General features: G+C 41.8%; 2 protein-coding genes across 2 annotated transcripts in view; one reads left to right on the forward strand and one right to left on the reverse strand.

Annotated features, from left to right (window-relative positions):
* Window positions 1-5,899: 5,899 nt before the first annotated feature.
* Window positions 5,900-12,399, forward strand: LOC116387858 (meprin A subunit beta; the record flags this gene model as incomplete). Its single annotated transcript, XM_031855287.1, has 14 exons — window positions 5,900-5,905; window positions 6,012-6,030; window positions 6,128-6,178; window positions 6,269-6,312; window positions 6,417-6,495; window positions 7,550-7,667; window positions 7,817-7,995; window positions 8,556-8,774; window positions 9,027-9,179; window positions 9,566-9,781; window positions 9,892-10,359; window positions 10,462-10,641; window positions 10,977-11,133; window positions 11,787-12,399. Coding segments are annotated over 14 exons (2,112 nt in total), but the record flags the coding sequence as incomplete, so codon positions are not given.
* phlpp1 (PH domain and leucine rich repeat protein phosphatase 1) overlaps window positions 12,363-15,130 on the reverse strand; it is a 55,816-nt gene continuing 53,048 nt past the window's right edge. The window contains exon 17 of the mRNA XM_031855262.1: window positions 12,363-15,070. Within this exon, the coding sequence (XP_031711122.1) occupies window positions 13,751-15,070 (1,320 nt within the window). The 3' untranslated portion in view covers window positions 12,363-13,750. The remainder of the gene's footprint in view (window positions 15,071-15,130) is intronic.

A 15,130-nucleotide genomic window follows, 5' to 3' on the forward strand; every position in this document is an offset into this window, starting at 1 on the left:
CACAGATCTCAGGATCTTTTAGTAATAATGTTACGGGTGGAACAAATTAAAAGCATAAAGTGAAACGGTGATAGGGTAAGTGGCCTGGAGACTGCTCTGTAGCCTCTACTGTCTCTGTCACTCTCTGGTTATAAAGAGGAAAACATTCATGGTTGCATGCAACACAAAGTAGGACTAAAACAGTGTAGATGGGAAAACTAAGCAAAAAGCTTTTAAAAAAATCATTCCATGCCGTTTTTCATTCGTGTAGGTTACTCTTTGTTTTAATTTTTTTTTAAACAACCTGAGGCGTAAAACTCATCCAGACGCACTGTTACGCACGCGTTATAGGCTCCAAGGAGACGCTAACATGTGGTACGACAGACTGAATGTTTGAGAGCTTTAAAACAACTGATGAAGGCAGCTACAGAACGTATAGTCGGCAACAAACTGGTTCTTACGTGATCAATAAAAGGTGATTTTAAAAGGTTCCAAAGACCTGCAATCAATCTTGGGGCAGGCTTTTATACTGTTTGATTTACACTTGTGGAAACCCTTCAATAACTAACTAACTGACCTGGTGTGATGTTGCAGAGGAAATGGCTCTTAATGTGCGTGCGGGCAAACAGACCTCACAAATAAAAAAATTAAAAAATAACCTCAAGAAAGACCAATAATAATGTTTTATATGTTTGTTTATTTGCGCAGAAGAAGAACAATATATTTAAAGCCGTGTTTGTTTGGTAGTTTTCACGACCACTGAAGATTCCATTTCGCCACATATTTTAGTCAGTTGAGGTCTTTTAGGTTTAAATAATGACAAATAAAATTGCCTTACCTCTGCGAGTCAGTGATGAATTACCTAAATCCTCGTCCTCCAATGCGTTTGTTCCAATTAAGGTCCCACTAAGTTAAAATCACTTTTTAAAACCTTTCCCTCGTTGGCTGTTTACGCAGAATGAACTTCCAGATGTGTTCTCTCTCCTCTCAGCAGCAGTCAGAGTGGCAGCGGACGCGCAAGAGAGCGAATCACAGCCCACTCGTCTATACAGAGCAGTAATGAGCTGATCTCTACCGCTCACAACCGACACAATAAACTCTCTATGACGTTTACCGTTTCATTTGAATTGTACATTTGGAACATACTGTACATTTGTTTTATATGGCTGAAGAATAATTCATCATTTCTATTGAGAGATTTTCTAACAAAATCATTTAAATAAACTCAAATATCAGGAACAGTTTGCCACAATGCTGGATCAATTAACTGTTATTATCAGGGTAGACCATGGCTTATAATGTCCCAGCAGCAGGACATTTAACTGATTGCAATTATGAATACCTGTTGTCAGCACTTTGACTGCAGCTATATGATTGAAATATGTTTTCACTGTGTTTGATAACATTCCGTACGGCAGCCTGCAGAGTGTCTGCTCCTCTCAGCACATCATTCATCAAAGCCACATATTTTCTATTGTTTTGGCTCTGTGCTTTGGTACTTTGGGTTTAAGTGGAACACTAACTAAGGTTCAAGTGTTGACTTTCAGCTTCAAGGTATCTGTGTTGTTCTGTTGCAACGACGTCTCACGGCAGTTCGTGAAATAGTCCCGATGTTTAAACTATTGGTTTCGTGCAGTTTACAGCAAACTATTCATCAAAAGTGTGGATCACAACCTTTAACCTTATAACCATTTTATTCTGTGCAATGTCCTTGATTGTGTGAATGTCCAAATATATGTGCACTATGCACATAGATGAAATATTCAAACTCAAGACTTGTTGTCTTCATTTTCTGCACTTTAACATGCAATTTTCAGAGACCTTGCTCTTTACTGGTGTTTAAATAGAAATTCTTTGAGTTTGAAAAGTCATGTTCCACACACATAAGTTTATAATAATGGACTTGCCAAAGGGTCCCAGGGGTTGAATTGATTGTGTATCTTTATTGTTCCAGCAGTGTGGTGCTTTATGGGATGTGTGTCAGCCCTGCGTCCCCTATTCGATATGATTCAGTGTTTCAGCAATGGTGTGCTGCTTTTAATTACAACTTGATATTGCATATCCCCCACAAAACAAAAATATGAATGAAATGAATCATAGTGAGTCATAGCACACACATATAGTGGCACTTGAAAATTAATTTAGAATTTGTCTCAGAAAATCCAAAAAGGGAAACAATCCAGTTTGTCACACCTTGAAAAGCAGGGATGAATTATCTTCAAAAGAGTTGAAAATATTGCATTGCATGCCTTTTGCTCTCCTTCCTTCTTGCAGGTGAATTCACACACACACACACACACACACACACACACACACACACACACACACACACACACACACACAAAACCAACACAACGATAATGGAACAGATTGAGCCAAAGCTTGAGATGAAAGCTGTATTCGAGGTGTGTAATGGTGTTGTCAAAGAATTAATTGTGATGGTCACAGAGGGTAGAAAGAAATGAATGTCCGTGATAAGATAAAACACTGCATGAACATCAAAGTGGTCAGGTGGGAATACATAATAAGCATTTAACACAACCTTTGCCTGGCGAGGAAAAAGTGCCTGTAGATAGTCACGACTGCAGAGGATTGGGCAGAATGTTGATCATTTTCTAAAACATAGCATGACTTATTGGTAACAGTGCTTATGCATATATTGGCTCCTTGTAGGCGTTTATTTGTGAAACACTAATTGAATAGAACATTGTTATTAGGAATGAAAAACCAGAGTGTTACAGTGATTTAGATATTGGTACCATTCCTACTGTACTGGGACATCTTCGCATTTCACTTGAGAGGTCAGAACGAAAGGTCATTGATTAACTTAATAACCTTCATTTACTTACTAGTTCAAGGGACATTTTGATAATTATAATTGTTTAAGGATTAAAAATGTATAATGTTGCAAGGACATTTTTGACCTGGGAAACAGCAGTTGAATAAAATGTTGGCATCATACGTAAACTACGGATAATAAGTCTCTACATTTGGACAGCGATACGAAATGGCAAACTCACTATATAGTCCACTACATAGTGAGTATAGTGAGAATGGTGAAACAGCAACAGCAGACATGTACATACATGAAGGGGGAATGACAATGTACTGTTGCTATACTGTAGTACAACTCTGATGAATCCAATTCCTTTTAAAGTTATTAAATTACATAGAACTATAACATTGCTGGATCCTCTGTATGAAGGCTTTATACGGTGAAATGCAGTATTGATGGTAAAGTGTCCTGTCCTGCCAGTTTTAATCAACTGGAACATTTGAATGTGGGGTGAATGTACAGATACATGCCTCCTCTGAGCATGAGACCTGAGCCTGTTATTAATGTGGTAGTGGAAGGGTTGATGTCTTGCTGTGCCGAAACAGCTCACAGCAGGGCTGATCAGGACCACATCTGCATTACTGAACATGAATTCACTGCCTGTAAACACTGAGGATATTCATCTGTAGATCACATTTTTAATTTGTTCTTCTATGAGGACATTTTAAAGGTGGAGCAGGGTAACTTAAGAGCTGCAAGAGGAGCAATGTATTATAGAGCCGTTAATATGATAATAAAGCATCTCTACATTCTGCTTTTTGTTTAGTAAGAAGTAATGTTTGACTCAACTGTGATCATAATTTTGACGCATTTCCTCAAATTGATGTCATGTTTAAACTGTGGTCATCAGAACGGTACATAATTCATTGTGAAAGAGGATTGATGCAGAAAACATTGGTTGATTCTAAAAGCTTTGGTATAGCAGTAGTGTAGCGGCAGTAATTGTCCAACGTAATTGCACTAAAATATTTACAGCTTTGCAACCCTTGTGGCGTGAAATTCCTGTGATCAGCAATTAATATTGGAGAGTGACCTGTGGCAAAGCAGTGAATCACTTTCTGTTAAAGCCTCCAGTTAGATGTCATATTTATGCTTTGCAGTATAGAACCAGAATGCACAACTCAATTAAAATGCATCATACTCAAATATTCCAACTCTTGAAGCTAAAGGCGAGGTTAGTACAGAGACTGTCTGCTAAAGTGGCCACAGTTTCCTATTATTGTATATAAATCAAACTAAAATGGCTTATAAGAACCTGAGCTATACCGTGACAACATACAGGGATAACTTGTTATGCCAACGATGAATCAAAAAGGAGTAAACTTGATAAATCGCAAGAAATGTGCCCTGGGCAAGATGAGAGTTCATCATAATAAAGGCAGATCAGAAAGAAGTAGTCCCAGTGCAGTGCTTTTCCACACAATAATAGTCGATCATCACATTAATGCAAAGATTACATTGTCTGAGAATGTTTTGTTTGTTTTTTACATAAATCTGTCCAGAGCCAGACCTCCATCAGTTCTGCTCCATTTGTTTCATCTATTCCAAGAATCCATTTTTTGAGTAATATAAAGCAGAGGCCAGGAAATATCAATAAGTAATCACCAAAGCCTAAAATATGACAAAACCATCCAACCACCCAAAGTTAGCATGAATGTGACGGCTGTGTTTGTTGTATTCCTCCTGCTTAGTCCTGGTTCAACTTTAATCAGGGGCACATTTTGATGAGCATAAACTGATGTCATCCTGTGGCTCAAAGTAGCCCAAACATAGAACAAACAAGAGACTATGTCTACAGAGAAATGTTTTGTTGTTTCTTAATCTAAAATGGTTGAGAAAAACTAACTTGTGGATTGTCTGTTCATTTGTAGGTTAAGGGAGCCACCAGGATAAGGATAAGAGGTCTCCTTCTATCTCTACCACCATCAGGAGAGTAATAATAAAACACATATAACATGGAATCGACTTTGTGCAGACAATGAGTACACTTTGTTGCTGATGGAAGCATCTAAAACAAGCTCAGCCGACATCATTCAGCCACTTTCTTTATGTCCAACCTGTTCGGTCCATGGCAACAAAAACGACAGTGTTCATGAAGATGGGCCTTATTTACAGGAAAGGAATGTAATAATGTAATATTGGGCTGGACAAGTAACAATTAGACGACACAATTAAAATATGCTCATAATTTTGATGATCAAGGGATGACTGTCAACTGTGGGAAACTGTGATCTGCACAGAGTAACTTGTGATACAACCCTGAAGGCCACCTCACATCGCTTGTGTTTTGTATTAAAGAATACGGACATTCATCTTTATCATCACAATGATATTCTACACTGTGCAGCACACGTTCATCCAGATTAAACATGACTGTTAACTCTTATTTTGTAGAAGCACCGAAATTGATTAACTAAGGTAACGGTTACCTATGACAAGGACAAACTCAACATTGGCTTGTAATGAGCTTTGAAGTGCTTGTAAGAGCCTTAAGAATAATAGAGAACTGCCAAAGAACATCATGATTTTGCATTTCCCTTCATTAAATATAAAATTACACTGAAAGAAAAACTGTCCTCAGAAAATGTATTGATTTATTTTGGTTTGGTGGTTTGGTAAAAACTACTTCTTATTTTTAAAATAAAAGTCAAAGGTGACAATTGGATGTCAGTAACTACAATATATCCTTGTATAAGTATACAAATGATCAGAAAAAGGTCACTAAAACAAAGGCATAACAATTAGAGAAAGGTACATTACAAAAGTGCCTTCAAGTGTGTTTGTTCTTCTGTCTTATTCCAGCATGTTAGGAGACAATGCAGCTTATCTACAAATGTGTAAAGATGTGTTAACAGATAGCGAGGTAAATCAAAGTTGCTGTCTAACAGCCCTGTCAATTATCCACTCGTGATCATGCCTCGTTTTATTCCCTGCATGCACCTCTCTGCTGTCTGTGTCGGTGAGAGCTCCGTACCTGTCATCTGCACTGTCCCATGTAGAGGGACGTTTCAGGACATGGCAGGAAGAAGACCTTCAGGTGTATTTGTTCTTCACATTGCATACCTCTAATGTGGGATTGCCCTTTGCTTGGTGAGAAATTGGTTTATTTTGTTATTATACTCTTGTATAATAGGAAATTTAATTTGAATACATTTGCAAATCAATAACATTTACATTTGAATTCTATTTTCTTTAGCCCACAGCACAAGTGTTAGGTATGTGATTTTTTTTCAAACAAAACATAAACTACTCCTAATATTGACAGTTTATTTTGAAGTTTCTTCACATGTGTTTTTATATCCATTCACACAGACTATGATGTGGACGGCGGACGGGACCGTGACATTTTCGACGTCAATGAAGGTACGCAGACATTTGTTATCCTCGTGTCTCCAGATTATTAGTCAGTAGTAACCATCGTAAACAGATTCTCCCTGTGCTTGCTCTACCTAGAGGCCGGCCTGAATCTTGTAGAGGGGGACATTGTGCTTGATGAGGTATGTTAATTGAACTGCTTTTAATATTCCCCCTGCACAATTGCATTTTCTGGAATAAAGCTCAACATTGACCCGTCGTTCCTGTCTTTTAATGACCGCATCAGAGGCAGACTCGTAATTCCATAATAGGGGATGAGTACAGGTGGCCGAAGACGATCCCATACTACATGGAAGATGACTTAGGTAAGAGTGCCCGCTGCAGCCTGGATCTGGAAAACGTTTCTACTTGCACATTCATGTTTTCTTTAGGAATATGGTGCGATTTATACAATATAGTCACCGAAATGAATCTTGTGGTGAGCATTGGTGGAATGTTACTAAGTACAAGTACTGTTGAAAAGTACCAACAGTATATAAAGCAGTTATATGAGCTCCACCTGGACCATATTATTAAAGTACGCTTACATGTTAATGCATCGATGGTGATAATAATAACGATCCAATTATAGAATGATATAACACTGACAGGGAACTTTATGCATAATGATACTTAAATACTGTAAATACAATTTGTTACTAATACTTACTAATACTTTTCTGCTTTTACTTAAGTACAAATTTTGAACGCAGGATGTGCCATTGAGTATTATTTTTATAGTGCAATTACAAGTGACCTCAAACATGAGTCACTATGTAGGGTAATATACTGTACATATAATAATAATATACAGTAAATGTGTTCATTTATAGCCCATATAAGAAATAAAACATGAAATATTTTCTTATTTGGCATAATAAAAATGCTTTCTTGTAATGTAACCTTCATCAAATATGCAAGCTCAGTTTTTCGTAACACTTTTCTAAATATTAGCTTTAAATGATGTCAAAAGACAATTAAAATCAATATTTAGAGCAATTATTATTATTATTGTTTATTACAGCAGTGAAGTCAGAGGGACCTCAAACAGTGAGGGAGAAAATCCAATGATTAAACAAGCAGAAACATAGAAACATATTTTTGTAACCTTTCCATCTTGCATTTGCTCAAACCTCTACTCAGATTTGTCAGTAGAGAACTCAGGTTGGACATGTGCACCACTGGGTGCATACTGCATATTTCATGTTCGGTTATTTACAATTTCAGACACTATATCCTTATGGGAGAAATCTTGAACGTTAACAGCTATAAATATTTGAACAGAGGCCATTTCTGAATATATTGCGGTTCATCTTGAAGGGGATTCAGAAGACGCATTTCATCTTCTTTAACGGGATTGATTTATCGTCTTCTCTGAAGAGATCAATGCAAAAGGTGTGATTCTGAAGGCCTTTGAGCAGTACCGGCTCAAGACCTGCATCGACTTCAAACCGTGGAGCGGAGAAGCAAACTACATCTCCATCTTTAAAGGGGGCGGGTGAGGCGAAAGGAACTTCTATACTTCTATGGTCTTCAGATGTCATGACAAGCTTTATTTCTTATATATACAGTATATAGTGTATTTCATAATTACAACAAAAGTCCTCAATGTGATATTCATAAAAGCCTTGCTTTTCTTCCCAAAAGCTGTTTCTCCTCTGTGGGAAACCGGAAAGTTGGGAAGCAGAGATTGTCGATAGGAAGCAACTGTGACCGCATCGCCACCATTGAACACGAGTTCCTTCACGCTCTGGGTTTCTGGCATGAACAGTCCAGGGCAGACCGTGACGATTATGTTAATATCATGTGGGACCGCATCTCAGCGGGTAATGAACCCGACTAAATTATAATCAATTTAAAACACTGCCCATTCATGTTCCCACATGTCATTTATGACATGCCTACTTCACGGCTTCTATTAGCATCTACATGATTATATGATGGAGAGTAAAGTAGCTTTTATAAATTACATTTATACTTTTCACAGAATGTACATTCTAATGAAATCACTTCAGTTCACTTAAGGTTTGTTATGTAGGAGGAGACGTATTGCCTGTGTGATAAGCATGTGTTAAGATAAGCAAAGAAAAGTATCATCCCATTGAGTAATATCACATTTGGCATCTTAGCTGCATTGACCTACGCTCTTCAAATTAATAAATCAAATCAATATGATTTTAAAGTCATTAAAGTGCAGTGTACTTTGATATGTCTGCTATCTTTTTGTCAAGTCTTTAAACACTTGTCAGCTATTGATAAGCAACTTTTAGTCGTGATCCACAAACAATAATCACTCAAAATCCACCCCCACATTTGGAGGATGGAATAGGACATTGTGATAGTGAATTCAGCTGCGCTGACACCTTTATTTATGTTTCATCTACAGGTAAAGAAAACAACTTTAACACCTACAACGACACCACCTCCAGCTTTCTGGGCGTGCCCTATGACTACGGCTCCATGATGCACTACAGTAAAAATGCCTTCCGCAACGGCACCGAGCCTACCATCGTCACCAAGATCCCTGCTTTCAGTGAGGTCATTGGCCAGCGCATGGAGTTCAGCGACAGTGACCTGCTCAAGCTGCACCGCCTCTACAACTGCAGTAAGAGTCAACAACCAACACCGATAGTTGGGTTTTATTATCTGCAAAATAGCTGTTGTGTCAGCTTGTACCACCATTGTTATTACTAATATTGATATCAGCCGTCAATTAGATGGTTTATCTCCTGAATTCTTTCCACATGGAAATGTGTGGATAAGCAAAACACTGTTCTTAGTGCATAGTCAATCAGTTTATAGGAGTTCAAAGTCCCACACCTGTGTACTATATGTGCATTTATGAAATGTCTTCTAGCCCAGGGCGCCACGTTCCTGGACTCGTGTGACTTTGAACGTGAGAACATCTGTGGTATGACCCAGGGACAAGAGGACACGGCAGACTGGCTCAGGGTTGCCAAAGCTGACGGAGGGCCCAACACTGACTACTCCAACATGGGCAAATGCACCGGTGAGAATTTTCCTGCAAGAACATACAGTACATGACACATGGTGCAGACACACAGCTCAGCATCAATGGACTTGTTTGACTTGGACAGTTGAAGCCTCGCTCAACTTTTAAAACAAGGACTGTGGATTTCGTCCCCCATCTCTTACATTAAATACGCATTAGGAGGGGATCTCTTCACAGACAGTAAGGACAGAAGGAACAATTACAGCAACATTTAGGCATGCGTGGGTTGTTTTTACGATAGACTTGTAAAATGTGAACCTATACCTTTTAATCATCGCCGTATGATAGTTTGGCCTTTGTCACCGTCTCTCTTATCATCCAGTGAGCATTGGAATGGTGCTTAAGTATTGACAATATTAATCAAATGAAGTTCTGATTTTTAGGCTCAGGGTATTTCATGCACTTCAGCACGGGCACAGCCAACACCGGGGGTACCGCTCTGCTGGAGAGCAGGCTCCTTTACCCCAAAAGAGGATACCAGTGTCTGCAGTTCTTCTACTACAACAGCGCCGGCCCCAGCGACTCATTGAAGATCCATGTCAGAGAATATGACACTGCTAACCCCAATGGAAAACTGCGCCTAATAAAGCTCATATATGGTGACTGTTATTAAGTTCTTACAACTGTTCAAAATCTAAATGTAACAGCTTTGCTTGTGAAATCTTGCCATCGTGAACTTGCTGTTCAATAACGTCCATGTTTTCCACAGGATTCCCTCAGGAGGAGTGGCAACTGCACCACGTGAGTCTAGACGTCAAAACTAAATTCCGCGTAGTTTTTCAGGGGACAAAAGAGGATTCTGGGCCCTTGACAGGCGGACTGTCACTGGATGACATCAACCTTTCTGAGACCACCTGCCCCGAGTTTACGTGGCGCGTGAAAAACTTCACTCACGTTATAGAAACCAGCGTAACAAACACGTCTATCTTCAGCCCCCTATTCACCTCTAAGGAGGGTTACACCTTCCAAATGGAGCTGTACCCCGGCGGTAGGGCAGACTACCCTGGTGAGTTGTCGGCCTATGCTCATCTGGTGGCCCGGGAAGGGGACAGCGGACAGCAATGGCCGTGCCCCTGGAAACAGATAACCATGATGCTGATGGACCAACACCCACACATCCAAAAGCGCATGTCCAACCAGCGCAGTGTCACCACTGATCCCAACATGAAGGCAACAGGTGCACTTTCACCATCGAAAAGATTCACATTGATTATTCTTTACGCTTAAAAAAACAAATCTTGACAATGCTATATCTACACACCCTTTCAACATCCTTCAGACTCAGACAGATATTTCTGGGACGACCCTCGCAAGGTGGGCGTTGAGGTCCCACATACAGATGGGTCCACGTATTTCCGAGGGCCAGGCGCCGGCACTGCAGTGTATCTCACCCACCTCAGAGCCAAGAGCAGGGATTTTATAAAGGGAGGAGACGCCATCTTCCTCCTCACCATGGAGGGTAAAAAACACAGATTACAGGACAAACGCAACAGAATTCAACATAAAAACATGAAGTGTGTGCAAAGATATCAGGCAAGAAATGTATTGCCATTTCATGTTAGAATTTCTTTTTGTGAAACTACATCCATCCTGTTCTACATTACATCAATTATTTATTCATCAGTATGCTACACTCATCCCTGGCACCTGTGCTAAATACCACATTTGTTAGATTATGTGTACCAGTGATGCATTATTACATCCACGATTCATAAACCCACTACAGTCAATCATTTGATCCAGTCCACTCCTCCACTTCCATCCAATTAACTTTCATTTGCTCTCCCTCTTCAGATGTGTCTCATCTGACAGTGATCCAGCCTCTGCCTTCCACAACCCAGCAACCCATTACCCACCCACCCGTCACCACTGCACCCTCTGATGTCTGCCTCAATGTGCAATGTATGAATAACGGAGTCTGCGTGGTGGACGAGGGGAAGGCTGCTTGCAGGTGAGCGCTTTTTTGACCGCACTCACTGAACTGCAAATGTAACAATTAGCAAGCCTTAAAGTTACACGGGAGTTTGCTTACGACCATCTCCCCCCGCTGAGTCCTGTGGGGGGATGTACTGTGGAATCATGGGGCAACTGGGTTGGAGAGAATGTATATCTCTTCTGACCCAGGAAAGCCTCAGGGTTTCCCAGGTAGAGCTAGAAAACTTTGCTGGGGAGAGGGACGTCTTTAGTGCCCTGCCAAGCATGTTGGAACTATCTGATTTCATTATTTGTTATTTCTTATTTACCTTCTCAGTTTGTGTTTTAAGTGTGGTCAGTAAGCACAGTGCAAGCATCTAGCCATGTATGGTTCTCCTGTAGCTTCTTATCAAAAAAGGGAAAGTTCTTTGGCTCGTGTGTGGCGTCGTGTGCACAGACCTGCAGAAGGTACACCCGCCTGGTACGGTGAGAAGCTTCCTTTCGGTTTCCAGTTGTTGTGCTCAGCAAAGCTTTAACAGTGGGTATATCCAATACTTAATATCTCCCAACAGCACTTTACCTAGCTGAAGCTTTATTAAATAAAATAACACTATATATGGTCTGTATGAGTGCTGGGAATTCTGTTAAGTCCGATTTTTCTCTCTCATCCTCTTGTTCTCTGCTCTCCAGGTGTGTGGTGGGTGATGACTGGTGGTACTATGGAAACAGCTGTCAGTACAAGGGCTCCACCATGGATAAAACCACGCTTGCACTTGCCTCTTCTCTGTCCGTACTGGGAGTAATGCTGGTGATTACAATAGTCAGTGTCATCTGTTTGAAGAAGAAGTATAAGAAACGCAGTAACGCCAACAGTGTCGTCATGGAAAACATGAGCGCCACTCAGAAACCGTAGTTTGAACTTTCCAATGACAACCTGGTGAACAGAAGAAAACCACAATAAAAAAAGCTGACTTTAAGTACAAAAAAAATCTTCTTTTTCAGTTGAGTGTTTATGATGAACATATTTTAGCTTTGGTTTTAAAGATTTAAGGCTTTTAACTCCGGTGCTCAAGGTAAAGCACTCACTATACAGTAGAGCTTACCATTTGATGAGATTGCCTCCTTCTGGTCAATCAATGTAAACACACAAGAGCAAACTAACAATATCAATGTAAATAAAATATTTTGAAATGCTGAAGTCCTATACAAATGCTTTCACATTAAACACAACATTAATCATTAAAAAACAAATTCAAACCACATGACTTATATTCACAAATTTAAAATTTATTATACCAAAGACAGGAACATCTGTGTTATCTCTTTTCCATGTGGATATATTTGTTTGTATTACTGAACTTGACACAGTCATGCCGGTGATAACAGTTACTGTAGGAGGGAGGTGGGACTAATAGTATGCGTGAGTGTACGTGTGTGTGTGGGTGTTTGTGTGTATGTATGTGCGTGCATGCGAAGTGTGCATGCAAAGATCTGTCTATTAGTGTTCATTAGACACAGTGATGACTACAGGACATCACAATCAAACAAAGTGGAGCAAACCATGGCAACTTTGTGTAGGTATGTTGCATGGAATGTTGGGGTTTCCGACCTGTAATTGCACAAATACATTTCTACGCGTGTGTGTGTGTCTGTGTGTGTGTGTGTGTGTGTAGTATTTGTGGGTCAACATTGTAAGATAAAGGAGGTGGGGGTGTGACACCTCCATAACAGCAAACTCTTGGTGAACCTCACGTCCTCCCCGCCACTAAAACCTTCACCGACATACAGGTACATAGTTCCTTTAAAAGCATCAGTATACAATATTTCTCTTATTTACAATCATTGAAAAAAAAAAAAAAAAAAAAAAAAAAAATCACCTTTTCTCTCAGAGAAGATTAGTAAAAGTGACTGAGTCACCATAAAGAGTAAGCAACTCCTAGGAGTTAGTATTTAAAATTTCTACAAAAAATTTCTATGCCATTTTACAGGCCAAGAGCCATGATTTACTGAAGAAACAGTATTTTAAGTGCCCTATCTAAAACAGTTAAGTGTGGTATTACTGGTGTACCATTCGACATAGTTCACTGATAATAAAAAGATTCTCTGTTTTAAAAAGTTCTCTCAGCAACTTCACTGCTTTCACATTACAAGATATGGTAAGTTCTTACAAAACAAATAAACAAACCATGGAATTCTTATCCATATTAACAAGTGTTGTGCCGAGCTAATGCTATTGCAAAGAGACTAGTGTTGATTACATACTCAGCTGGTTTGTGTCTAATGTAAAAACAAGGGTTCACAGTCAGTGAGAAGGGCACAACCGTGGACACCAGGAGCTGCGTCCACAGGCTGCTCAAGAGGGTCGAGTATCATTAAAGGGCTCATTTGCTTGTTTTATTCTATGAGTTGCTTGGGCAAAAAATGAGTGGATCACGTTACAGTGCGTGGTTCTTCAATGATGAGGCTGTGTCGAGCGAGGAAGGCTGTGTAGAAAAAGTGTGATCCAACTTTCTTCAAGTGCATTGAACAGCCTCTTAAGTAAAACTCATTTGTTTGTGTCCGTATACGGAAAATCAAACTGGTTCGGTCGATGGTACAGTAGGCTTCAGTGCATGCTGCAGCTGGGAGGGAGATGAGGCTGTAGGTGGTGGTGTTCAGAGAGGGGTGTCGTAGTAGTCTGTGGGCTGATCGGTCCCAGGCGGCTTCTGCTGTTTCTGCTGATGCTGCTTCATTATTTCCTTCACCTCCTCCTCCAGCTCCGGCGGGATGATGAACTGGTCATCTGGGTCGGGCTGGGCTGGAGCCGTGAAGTAGCCCCCGGACTTCTTGGAGGGGGCGTCAGCAGCCACCTCAATCAGGTTGTGACTCTTTTCCTGGCGTGCCACCGACCCATTGATCCTCTTCCTGCCCGCCAACTTCCCCCCATCCCCACCTCCTGCTCCGGCTGCCTGCCAAGACTCATCTCTCTCCAGCCCGTTCTCCCCCTCGCCAGGGCTCATGTCGATCGCTTCCTCCAGGGGCTCTGGGGTGCACGGCGGCGGAGGAGGCGGGGGGAGAGTCAGCATGGTTCGCTCCTGGCTGGAAGATGAGGGTAATGACGTTTGGGGTGACGAGGAGGAGGAGGACTCCGCTTTGAGGCAGTGGACGTCCGCCTCTACTTCCACGCGGCTGCCGTTAGAGAAAACCCCAGCGATGGGCTCCTCGTCCTCGCTGTCCAGTCCGTTGTCGGACAGCGCGCTGGAGAAGGTGGCACTGGACAGCTGCCTCTGGAAGGAGCTGGCCAAGCAGGCAGGATGGAGGGCACAGCAGCTGCGGGCAGAGGGCAGCTCTGAGCCTGGGAACAGGTACTGGCAGGGCTGAGTGGCTGTGTGCGCCTGCTGGTGCTGCAGGGACAGCGAGTGGGGCTGCTGGTGCAGGTGGAGGTGCGGATGGTGGGGCTGCTCGTGCAGCAGCAGCAGGGAGCTCTGCGGTGGCTCGTCGGATGAGGCTGTGGAGCCCACCTCGCTGCTCATCTCGCTGGTGCTGATCTCGCTGCTGATTTCGCTGCAGGAGGAAGGCGGCACAGGCAGGGAGCCATCCGAGGGCCGCTCCTTGATGGCGGAGGACGACGGGGGATAGGGGCCCAAGCCGGGGCTGGGAGGTGGCTGCGGAGGCTCCGAGCAGCAGCAGGAGCAGCAGTCTTCGCTCACACTGAGCTGCACCACGACAGCGCAGAGACTGTCTGTGCAGCCGTAGCCCTGCGCCAGCGTGCACAGCTTCTTAGCGGCTGCTAGGCCATCGGGGACGTTTCGTATTGCCTCCACGGCCTCGGTGGGAGACACGGCATCCCACAGGCCCCGGCTACCCAAAATGAAGAACTCATCCTGGGGGGTGAGAGTGACCGTCTGCACGTAGGGACAAGGGATGACGGATGGGTAGAGGAAGGAGTAGCCCATAATCCGCGTAGAATCGGTCACGCCATTCACCTTGTTGTCCTGTGGAATAGAGCATCAACATCAATAAAGCGTTCATGTACTGCACAATCTAAAATCACA

Source organism: Anarrhichthys ocellatus, unplaced genomic scaffold, assembly GCF_004355925.1.
Source record: "Anarrhichthys ocellatus isolate YVR2014 unplaced genomic scaffold, GSC_Weel_1.0 scaffold15, whole genome shotgun sequence".
NCBI lineage: Eukaryota > Metazoa > Chordata > Actinopteri > Perciformes > Anarhichadidae > Anarrhichthys > Anarrhichthys ocellatus.